At 31.5% G+C, this 12,896-nt stretch overlaps 1 protein-coding gene across 2 annotated transcripts in view; it reads right to left on the reverse strand.

Annotated features, from left to right (window-relative positions):
* Positions 1-2,842: 2,842 nt before the first annotated feature.
* LOC114330654 (histone-lysine N-methyltransferase ash1) overlaps positions 2,843-12,896 on the reverse strand; it is a 337,142-nt gene continuing 327,088 nt past the window's right edge. The window contains exon 14 of one of the 2 annotated variants that reach the window (XM_050650514.1): positions 2,843-7,844. In XM_050650514.1, coding sequence (XP_050506471.1) covers positions 7,695-7,844 — 150 coding nt within the window. In that variant the 3' untranslated portion in view covers positions 2,843-7,694. The remainder of the gene's footprint in view (positions 7,845-12,896) is intronic. The other variant, XM_050650513.1, reaches the window with a different exon arrangement.

A 12,896-nucleotide genomic window follows, 5' to 3' on the forward strand; every position in this document is an offset into this window, starting at 1 on the left:
TCTATGATGCCGGGTCACTACTGACCCGGTCTTCGGATTTCGGAAAATATTTTTAATATGTTTGTAGGTACACGTAAATCGCAGCCGTCTCTGTTTACGGGTATACGTATTCAAATATATGGCCGGAGCGAATTTACCTATGCCCGTTTTCTGTAAGGTATTAAAATCTGGCCGCCGGAGCGAACTAGTATATACCCATGGGAAACCATCTTAAAAAATTTAAATACAATAATTTAGGATTATAATTGTTATGTTTGTTTGTTTTTTGTTGAATTAAAGATACTGTTTATTAATACTGAATATTTAAAACATCCTTATAAATAAAATGAGAATGGGTCACGCTTGACCCATCTTCGTAATCTAAGTAAGTCAAATAATCTCCGTACTCCGAAGGTTAAAACATGCATTTTTTTACGAAAAAATAAAAAGTTTTGATCTTTAGTAACTCGAAAACTATCGATTTATTATGACTTTATTTAACAAATTTGGCTTAGAATTTGTCCCTCGATCGATTTATGGTACAGTCGAACCCGCTTATTAGAATCCCTGTTACAGGAATATCCCGGTTTATGGAATATAAATTCGAGGTCGCGAAACGTTTTCATTTACTCCTTAATAAATTTATCCGCTTATTGGAATATATTCTAATTAAACAATACCTCTTAATAGAATATTTTTTAGGTCATCCAATAAATTTTTTGTACAATTTACTAAAAATTTAAATTATGTTCGGTATTATGGTCTGTCGTCAAGGGCCTGTTATAACACCTGTAGTGTTGGTTTATATTATTAGGGTTTCTTAATAAGTAGGTAATAAATATTTATTACTTTGGTAGGAGTACCAATTCGATCTTTAGCCGACAAAGTCATGGGTCATAAAGTAATTTTTATTTGTCTACAAAGTTCTATTGTACATACATATTACCAAACACTTTTTACTGTTACAACACTGTTACAGTCGGAAAAATGAAAGAATACCCATGAACGAACATATAAAACACGCTGTATTTTCCTGTCACCGTGTCACAAAGAAAATTGCCCAGCGCAAGTACATGTAATAATAATTATTACATGTACTTGCACTGGCCAATTATTTGTATGACACGGTGACAGGAAAATACAGCGTGTTTTAGATGTTCGTTCATGGGTATTCTTTCATTTTTCCTACTGTATAAATTGTTAGAAGCAGTTTATTTAGAATTCAGCCAAATAGTACTTGCTTGTTTGCAAGAAGTGAATCATGGCTTTGTTAAATTCGAAAAGAAAAGATCTTACTTTAACCCGACGTGAGGTTGAATAACGTAACAATTCATTTCTTGCCGCCAATACAACTTCGATTCAACCAATGGATTAAGGATGACCACAAGGATTAACAACAATAAAGCTATAATTACCGATGATTTCTCAAAAAAAAAATAAGTAATTTTATTATTTGCATTTTAATACGAAAATATTTACATATCTACATATTATTGCAAATATTTCAATTACTTTTCATATTAATTACTGTATTCATTCACATACATAATATATAATGTAATTTGGTATTTAATACATAGATAAGTAGTAGTTACACTACTGTATAATTGACATCAAAAGACCTAAATCCATATAGGTACATATACAGAGAGAGTCTGTAAAGTGGAATAAATTCAATATCTCAAATACTAATTGTTTTTTTGGAAAATGCTCAGACCCGTCGATTAGTATTTCAAATTGTCCTTTTTGACATTCAATAAAAATGTATACAGGGTGTCCCAATTTAGAGATATGACGTCATCGTCGATTTTCTTAAATGGCAACACTGTCATTTTGATAGCTAATTTGATAGGGTTTGTAAAGTTATACATAACTGCAAAATATCAAATTTTTATTCTCTACCATTTACAAGATAATAGAAAATAACAAAGTTATATCTGTAATTTGGAATATATTCAATAATTAAAATACTAACTGTTTTTTTGAAAAATGCTCAGACCCGTCGATTAGTATATCAAATTGTCATTTTCGACATATAATAATAATGTATACAGGGTGTCCCAATTTAGAGATATGACGTCATCGTTGATTTTCTTAAATGGCAACACTATCATTTTGATAGCTATTTTGATAGCGTGTGTAAAGTTATACACATCTGAAAAATTTCAAAATTTTATTCCCTACCATTTACAAGATAATAAAAAATAACAAAGTTATGAAGAACAAGAAGTAATCAAATAATAATTGAATTTATTTATTTCAATTAAGCAAATGCTCATAACGTTGCCCATTGACAATTTGACAATAATTGAGGGCAACATTATGAGTTTTTGCTTAATTTATTGAAATAATTAAATTCAATTATTAGTTGATTACTTCTTTTTCATAACTTTGTTATTTTTTATTATCATCTAAATGGTAGAGAATACAAATTTGAAATTTTGCAGTTGTGTATAACTTTACACACCCTATCAAAATAGCTATCAAAATGACAGTGTTGCCATTTAAGAAAATCAACGATGACGTCATATCTCTAAATTGGGACACCCTGTATACATTATTATTATATGTCAAAAAGGACAATTTGATATACTAATCGACGGGTCTGAGCATTTTTCAAAAAAACAGTTAGTATTTTAATTATTGAATATATTCCAAATTACAGATATAACTTTGTTATTTTCTATTATCTTGTAAATGGTAGAGAATAAAAATTTGATATTTTGCAGTTATGTATAACTTTACAAACCCTATCAAATTAGCTATCAAAATGACAGTGTTGCCATTTAAGAAAATCGACGATGACGTCATATCTCTAAATTGGGACACCCTGTATACATTATTATTGAATGTCAAAAAGGACAATTTGAAATACTAATCGACGGGTCTGAGCATTTTCCAAAAAAACAATTAGTATTTGAGATATTGAATTTATTCCACTTTATAGACTCTCTCTGTATAAATTAACATAGTGTGTAAAATTACATACTGGTATAGTATGTAAATACCATTATTACGTATATTCGGTACACTTATTTCGACTAGTAAACAATGATCGGTTATTAGAATATCTCGGTTATAAGAATATTTTTGTCTGGCACGAAGGTTATTCCAATAAGCGGGTTCGACTATATTTTTAATACAATAATTTTCACCCCAGAGAAGGGGTGACATCCACCCCCAGGGTAAAAGCGCAAGTTGGCACCATGTCACCTTTGTTCCTTGAGGTATCCTCTAACTACTTACCAATTTTCATGAAAATCGACGAAGGTTCAACTAAATCTTGAGTTCTTTAGTTCTCGTCCGTATGTCGGTACATATGTCACAGCCAAACATTATTCAAAGAAAAATCAGACACTTCCATATTTTGTCTTCATTATTTTTTATGTAGGTCTTAATAATAATAAAGACCAAAATGTAAAGGGTATTAACTGCATTTGACAATAAATTTTGACACTGGCAGTGACTAATGCTCCTATCAACGAATAAGATACTGACAATAATATCATGACCAAAAAATATATTAATGGACCGATTTCTATTTTTTTTTTTTTAATTTGGACCACCCTACGGAAATCAACCCTTCTCTAAAAATTCCATAATATTTTAAACAATTACTGCAGATCTATGCTGCAAACATAATGAAAGGTCGATTGGAAATTGGAAAAATTTCAAGCTAATTTTAGTCATTTGGTTTAGATCACTTATTTTACAAGCTGTAAGAGAAAACATAGAATGAGTCGACTAATACAAATAATCCGTGATTACTATATAGTCGCAAACGATTGTGGTAAATGAAGGTTTATATTCGTGCACACTGGGCACAATTGTTTCAATTGTTGGAACTAGCCATGATAACATAATAATTATTATCTAGTAGGGAGCGGCAAGGGAGGTTTAGAGCTGCAATCTCAAAAGTAAAAATTGCCGTGATGATTACCAACTCCTTAGAGGAGACGGTACCTAAAGAAGAAGAAGAAGGGGTTGATTACTTCAGTCAGTAGTTAGACCTAGTAAAATCAGAATTAAAAAGAAATAACAATTGGAAATCTAAAGGTTATGTTTGCAACATAACATGGAACCCCAACTAATTTTGATTCAGATAATGTCCACATTTGATAGCAGTGAATTCAGGTTATTTATTCGTCCGAAAGTGCAAATTCAACCTGATCACGTCTAGTCTAAGATATCCACAGTCTAAGCGACTAAGAGAGAGAGCAGTGGGAATTTGTAAAAACATGCTTAGAATCTCCTTTACCAATAATTAATTTATCACCATTAACTCAACATCAGGGTTCTTAAGGGCCGGTTTTTCAGTGCTGGGTTAACCTATTTATTTCTTGGTCAGCGAAATATTCATGGTTAATCAATTTTTCAGTACTAGGTTAGAGCTTAAACTCAACCACGATTTTAACCGATCCTCGTTAGATGGTTTAACTCCGAATTTTGCGGTTACGCCTGCGCATTGGTGCAGTGAATGAATCATGTTTATTTTTTTTTGAGTACCTGCCTGACAGAAGGGATTAGTTGGGTTATGTTATTTTCTTTCATCGCGGGAAGTATTCTAATACCTCCTTATTATTATAAGGAAATTATTATTATTGAAATTATAAATTATTATCGTTATTATATAGGAAGGAATTATAAGGAAATATATTTAAATATAACTGTAACAGGTACCTATGTTTACACTTACTGTAAGAGGATTTAATGCATAATTCCTAGTAATATTTTAAAAAGATTATTTTATATTTGTCTACACAGCAAAATACTTAATTATTTACCAAAGAGTCTGACTTCTTATTTCCTGGTCAATTTGTTCAAATAGTGATAAGACCGTGGTCTTTGACAAACAAAATCGGAAGATGGAAGAAAAGTCTAAATCGTCCCAGTAATTCTAATTCTCTTCTGTTAAGAAACCGAGGTAGACGTTATGAACTAAACAAAGATTCCGAACTTGATATTGCATTGCATTAATCATTTTTTTAAATTTGGTTATGAAATTGTCTTTTATTTATTTTTCTGTCAAATTGATCATTATTTCTCGAATTGCACATGCGCACGTACAGTTACTGCTGCCAACAGAAGAAAAAAGTGGTTAGCTAACCGAGATTTTCTTAACTTCTTCTTTTAAAGCACTGAAAAACGCAATGAGGGTTAAAATACTGGTTAAAATTTAAACTAGGTTAGCTAACCAAAATTTTAACCGCTCACTGAAAAACCGGGCCTAAGACAACTATTCCAGTATCTAAAAAAGTTCTATCTAAAAAACTAATAGTTGATCTAAATAGATAAATCTATTATAGATCTAAATAGATAAGAGTTAGAAGCAGCAGAAATTAGTTAGAAGTGATTTTAAAGTAGTTGTAAGTATGATGTTAAGAAAAGATCAAATATGTACCAGGTTAAATTGTTGGTATTACGGATAGTCGCAAGATCATACTTGGTAAAAGATACATTATGGCAATATTTACAAATTCTGATGTGCCAAATTCTGATAATATTCCAAACATTCCTTCAACTATACTCTGTTTTTAAACTAGGAGGAGTAATTTAACGCGCCGTAAGCCCCGGCGCAAATTGAACCTAAGCCAGACACAACCTGCGTCGGCGGACTGCGTAGAGCGTTCTGCGCATCCTACTATCAGTTCATGCGTTCGCAGGTCGAGCTTGGGAAGGTTTGTCATCGACGTACAGTTTTCTTGGGCCTGGGACGGGTGACTCAGCGCCAGATGTTAATTTTTACGTGTTTTTGTTTGCGAGATGGAAGTATCTGAAATGAATATGGATGGTAATTACAAGTATTTTCTCCAGCTAAGAGACCGCTTTGCAATTAAATGCTGATAACTTTAATACCAGCGGACAAGATAAGCGGTGATATATTTTACACTATCTTTATGAATAACATTTTATTGCTTTGTTGTAGCACTACTCAACAAGTTTTCGTTTATTCGTTTTAATATTTTATTGCAATACTAGGGAATATAATATATCTGATTAAAACAGTGAATGTATTACATGTTAATTATTTTTAATTTCTTGTGACGTATCTAATGTAGGTTTAGCCAATAAATCAAAGTTATGCGTTTACAAGAGCATATTATTTGAAAAATAAGGAGTACCATAATGTGTCACGATTATAATCTCCTTTATACAGGTAAAAACATTGTTTAGTATGTATTTCTTAAATCCACACAATCATTGGAAAATTATTTATGGTATTTAAAAATATCTGTTAATGACACTGTTATCGACAAAGTCGATCAATTTCAAACTTATCATCATAATAGACTTTTGTTTATCGTTAAGATGGTTGTGAATTGTATTTTTTGTGTTATTTAATATTTTAGCAAAATACGTAATCAGTAAAAATCCTATTTAAAACATGCGAACCGTTTTTGAAATTACAATCAATGCAGTGTTTAACTTATGCGATTATAAAGGTATGTAGAAATAAAATACTCAGTTTAAGATATCTTTTTATGCACCTGCTTATGATCAAATTTGATGTTTTCGAAAGTCATGCCGCTACGACTACTAGGGACGTGTAAGATATTTTTAAAACGTTACAAGTACGGAACTACCGTTTTTTAGTTGCCTACTCAATTCAGTACAAGGATCAGATACATCAGTATTTTGTAATCAGTATTTGTACTCAGTACCACTGAGAACCGGTATCAATAGTAACCGTTACACGTTTGCACTTATTTTGCCCGTCTCTATTCGTTATGGCGACAGCCGACGGTCGGGTTGGCTTGTGTTCAATATGCGGCACGCTAGAAAAATAACTGCACAGGTCACCCGTCCCGCCGGCGCAGGTTGTGACTCGCTTAGGTTCAATTTGCGCCCTCTTTAATGCTTGTTTGTAATTGGTTCAAACTCAGGCAAGTTTACTCCACTGTTTTTGAAATTTTGACACTATTGACATTTATGAAATTTTGTCATTAATGGCATTTCATGGGTTAATCAAGTTATATTGATAATTTTTTGTTTCCTGCGATATTCTTTTAATTTTTAGATTTTTAGTCTGATTTTATGTAAAAACTCTTTAGCGACGTATTAGTATAATACAATATTTATGGATTACCGTCGAATGCTGATATTATTAACCAAAAAAGAAGATGTAGTTGGCGATATTTCTAGTGACATTATTGGGTGTGAATCTGTCTTTTGTGTTTACTCCTCCTGGTTTCAAAACAGGGTATAGTAATGAAACTGTGCAAAATAATTATATGTAATACTGAACCTAATAACATTGAAATAAGATAAGCTATGGTAGGACTGTAAAAAGACCTTCCTGGTTTAGAAATTACATTTGTTAAAAGAGAAAATGGGGAAGATGTGACAAGTAAGCATGTGAAGTGGCCTTTAATAAGGTTGACTGGCCAAATTAACTTAAATCAGCAGAAATGATAAAAACCGATAGATTTCTCAGCAGACACATGAAAGACTGCAAACTATTCTTCTAAGTACTAAAATAAATATTGACAGAGGAACTCGAAAGCTTGACGCATCCAAGAGAAAGTATATATTAGTTTTTATAATATAAGTTGTGTTTCATTTTACTGACCGCGCCCTCTTTCTAAACATTTTAAGGCTACAGGCTAAAGTGATCTAAACCAAGTTCTGAAAATTCATTCCTGACCCCAACTGACCTAAGTATAGAGAACATCTAAAAATATCACCCATTTCAATAACCGATGAGACATTAACTATTATTTACTAGTAGCATTATCGGTTTGCTGCTTTTTCCTACGGCGACCTCCTTCTAGTAAGTAAGATACGTCGAGGGTTTGTTTTGTTGGCATTTTGCCTAAGAGATTCAAGAGTATTTTATTAAGACGCGTCTTCTGTTCCGCTGGCGTCTGAAAATTAAAATAAAAAACATTATAAATATTTATTTGATAGAAAGAAGTTGTTTGGTAAAAGGTGAAAGGGATGAGATTTGGATTAACTCGTTTGCTACCAGATCACGCACCTGCGTGTGATAATGAAAACATGAATTTTATTTGAACCAAATGAGAGATTAAATAACACATCATTCAATTTTATAATTTAACTGTAGCTTGTTTAATATGTTTTGTTCAGTTCTACCAAATACGAATACTTCAGAATAAATAGAAACAAGAATAAAAAACCGCTAAACGCCGTAAAAATGAGTGGCGCATACAATATTCCAGCTACAAAAGATCTGATATTAATATTACGTGGTGCGAAAATGTATTTTCATTTTGATGCAAAACAAAATTCTAGTTTTATTTTAAAATATTTTTCCATAATATCTGCTCAATTTGAAGTAAAACGCGCCACAAAACAGTAACTTTGATACAGTTTGAATTTTGAAACTTTTGTGGCGCGTTTACTTTAAATTTAGCAAATATTATGGAAAAATATTTTAAAATAAAACTATAATTTTGTTTGGCATCAAAATGAAAATACATTTTCGCGCCACGTAATATTCATATCAGATCTTTTGTAGCTGGAATATTGTATGCGCCTCTCATTTTTACGGCGTTTAGCGGTTTTTTATTCTTGTATCAGGAGTTTTTCAAAGTTATTTATAAATTAAATGTATGAAGTTGAATGCAATGTTTCTCGATTACCCGTTAAGCTTTATAAATGGTCGCATTATCTCCCAAATGATCTAGTGTCCATCGAATACTAGATTTTTTTCTATTCGAAATAGATTGAAAAAAAATATTAGAATGGCCGGTAAATGAACTCGGATTGCCCGTTACCAGATCAAATTTAGCATCGTAACGACTACAACTACATCAGCCATTTCGGGAATAATCGTTAATTGGATTATACTTTTGTAGCTTAATAACTTCTAAACGGCTTAACCGATTTTGATCACTAAATATGAGTTTGAAACGTATTGACGGGAGAGATTAAATGTCCAGCAAACGACGGCAATGTTGCCAGATTCCTTTTAGCGGGAATTTTAAAATTTTATAGCAGTTTGGTTTTAAATTTGACAGTTCTGTTTTCTCAAGTCAAAAATCTTAACCTTACTTTTACAAGTGATTAGGATTATTATTATTATTTTATTTACATGTAAATTGAAACAATAAATATTGTGCTGTGTCATAATTTCAAACTCATTATGTTGCAGTCTTTTCCAGTTGATAAAATTGCAATTCAAAAACTTTTAGGTAGGTACGTGTAACTTCCACATTATTATTTATTTTTTAAGTATTAAGGTTGATGTTGATATCAAAAATTTAGATTTCAAAGATAGGAGTAATACTAGATAATAGATTAGATACAAAGTAAGCTGTAAGTAGTATAACTGCCCATATAATCACCTGTTATGTTGTTTTTTTTTTAGATTTGCACTCAATGGATGGCACAGGAAGAGAACGAGAGTACAAGAACATGAAACATCTTATTATGAACGTATATGTATGTGATCCTCAAAAAATTATTTTACAAAACAAGATAGAGAAAGAGCTTTAAAATCCCAAGGATCCTGCAAAATGTTTATTTGGTGTACTAGTCGAATAATAGTATCTAAAAATATTGAAACTATTTTAAAACACATTACGGGCATGAGGATGATATAGAGCACTTACATAAATACCAAAATCAGATAAATATCTCTTCAAGTTTATTTTGAGACTTTCTTCAAAAATGTAAGTAAAATATTTGCATATCGACGGCGGAAAGGCAGGACTTCGTAACTGAAAAAATTTTATAACATGAGTTACTTCAGTTTTCGCTTTAGAATAAGTGTACCGGCAGCTATTAAACAGCGATTATAGCTGGGAAAGTTTCCGGAAGGCTTCCAAAAGGCTTTCCCAGCTCTAAAAGCTGTTTAATAGGTGCTGATACACTTATTCTAAAGCGAAAACCGAAGTAACTCATTTTATACAAATTTTACAGTTATGAGGTCCTGCCTTTCCGCCGTCGATATACACAATATAATTTAAAACAAGAATGTTACCACTAAACCACTTTTTAAATATTAATCATGAATATTTACTAGAGTTTACAATTTCAAACTAGTGTGTTTGATTCTCCTATACCTATCTTTTTCTTTTTTAGTAAACTTCAGACTGTTCAGGATAGCATAATAGCATAGGAGGCGAATTAAAAAGAATTGATTTACTTACAAGAAAAGATATCACAAACATTAAACTCTCTTATGGCATGATTTGAAAGATGGGTATATTATGTACAATGATGATGCAGCCAGTGTTTATTTTTGGGTTGAATGCTTAGACTCATGTCCAATATTATTTTACAAACAGGGCATACTAATGGATATTCATTATGAATTTAACATTTATGATTTTTGTCTTATTTTCCTTAATACTGTGCCAAAAGTTTGGTAAATCCTTTATCGCAATCGATGGAACTCATGGGCTCAATTCCTATGACTTTGAACTTATGACAGTATTAGTAAAAGATGAATTTGGGAATGGATTTTGTACTGCTTTCTTATTTTCAAATAGAAAAGATACCTACTTTAATTTACCAATTTTTTTAAATACATGTCTGTGTTGGTATTATATGTATAGTCAAATGTTTTCATATCAGGCATAAGCGACACCTTTTACAATGCCTCGTCAAATGTAATGGGTATTGCTCCTAATAGACTGTTAAGTGCCTGGCACATAGATAGGGCATGGTAAGTAAATCTTAATAAAATATCTGATTCTGAAAAAAAATCCTATTATGTATACAAGATGTATTAATGATGGTTTAGAGAGTATTAATAGCTTTTTGGGTAGACTTCTAAGTGATGCAGATACATACAATTTTATTAAGTATTTCCAGTAGAACTACTGCAATAACATCCAACAATGGGCCTATTGTTATAGGAAGGGGTTGTGGAATTAATACCAATATGACCATTCAAAATTTTCATAAAATTTTGGATAAAAGGGTATCCATTAGTTGTTATCAGTTAAGTTTAAAACTTACACAGAACCATAATGATATATTATAGTTCGTGTATGCAGGCTCACTCATTACAATAGTGAGCAATATGAGATATAACATATTATAGTATAAGTCTCTGTGCATGACCAGATTAACATGTTTGGTGCCCATCTCGAACAAGCTCCACTTGGCTGGTACCACATACTTAAATCATTTATTTAGTTACACATTACTACTCACATAACTTATGTGTCGTCAGTACCTTCCGTAAAACCTTCGTGATGCTACCCATACGTCATGGCCACTAAAGCTTGTTAATGTAGGAGAGTTATACTAAAATATATATCTTATATTATATTGCCTTAAATAGAAAAAATATCTTATTTAAATTGTATCCATGTAAGTTTTGATTTAATGAAATAAACCTTTTAATCAAAAAAGTGTTGTTTACTTGTGTACACTCAGCAATATCCTGATCATAGATAAATAATATAGTATTACCGGATCCTGATATGCAGACGCCAATAGGGCTTTTCATCGATTGTCATTTGTTTCGAGCTTCTGTCATGAGTCACATAATATTAATGTATCTACGTCATACGTCTTTGGTTTGTATCATTGGTGTATACCAATAACGTACGACGTAGATATATTAATATTATGTGACACATGACAGAAGCTCGAAACAAATGACTGTGAATGAAATGCCCTATTGAATAGGGCTTTTCATCGATTGTCATTCGTTTCGACCTTTGGTCAAGTGTCACATAATATTAATATATCTACGTCATACGTCTTTGGTTTGTATCACTGGCAATATCAATAACATATGACATAGATATATTAATATTAGACAACACATGACAGAAGCTTGAAATAAATGACTGAGTGAAAAGCCCTATATCATGTAAATACAAGTCATAAAGATGTCTTTCTACGGTTAAAATTTCACAGCCTAAAGACATCATTTATGTAACTTCTTAAGCCGTCACAAAATGACTGCAATAAGAAAATAGAATTTATTAACTCGCCTCGCCCCCAGGCAAAGTAAAGGTGCTAGGCCACTAAGAATGTTTCTTTCAATTTTTTTTTATTTTGCGGCTTTAGCGTTTAGCTATTTAGCCAAATACAGGATGAGAATTAATACTATTATAATACATATTAAAACTAATTCAAATTACTAGTAATTTTATTAATATTCTGAATAATTATGTAACTACTTAATACTAAAATAAAAAAGTGTCCATCTATACTATCCCAACACATTTTCACCTTTGAAATCGTAAATTTCCATTCCCATTAAAAAATAATTTGTACTGTATAAGCGTTGACTGATAAATTTACTGGAAGATACGAAACTAAATGAGCGTTTATGTACGACACCAGTGGTTTTAGAAATAGATGGCGTTAGCAGCTTTCTAGGTGCGAGATTGAATTTACCTGAGACAACGATGAGACGTATTCAGGTAGCTTTGGTTATCGGAATTTGGGGTCGGTCGGGTCGATCGGATTATAATAAAAATTATTTAATTCTTTTGATGCATTTAAATTTGAGTTCTCATTCAACGATAACAATGGCAATCTTTAAAATAATTACTGGAGTGTACCTATGTATTACTTTCTAAACTCGTTTTTAAATTAGCAAGAATAATTTTGTAGTTGTAATTTGTCTTCTAATTTGAATTCTTGAAACAAATCATTAAATATTATAAAGTTTATTTAATAATTTTATATAATTTTCTGTCCTTGTGGGATCGGTACTCACCGAAGGAACCGCAGACGTTCGGATACAATTAGCGTCTCTTTGTAAAGACAATGACGTCGACTTTGCAAAGTAACAAGACACTTACTCAACACACACACTACACATGACACTAGGTACCTAACTGTTCAAAATTACCGTACCTACCATGCCAATGGCCATTAGTTGTTGAGGCATTAGCTAAATAAAAAAAAAATTTATATAATATATATAATAATATAATTTATTTAATAAAAAATTTATTTAACGAGAAAAATACTCACTGGGT

Source organism: Diabrotica virgifera, chromosome 5 (genome assembly GCF_917563875.1).
Source record: "Diabrotica virgifera virgifera chromosome 5, PGI_DIABVI_V3a".
In the NCBI taxonomy this organism is placed as follows: domain Eukaryota; kingdom Metazoa; phylum Arthropoda; class Insecta; order Coleoptera; family Chrysomelidae; genus Diabrotica; species Diabrotica virgifera.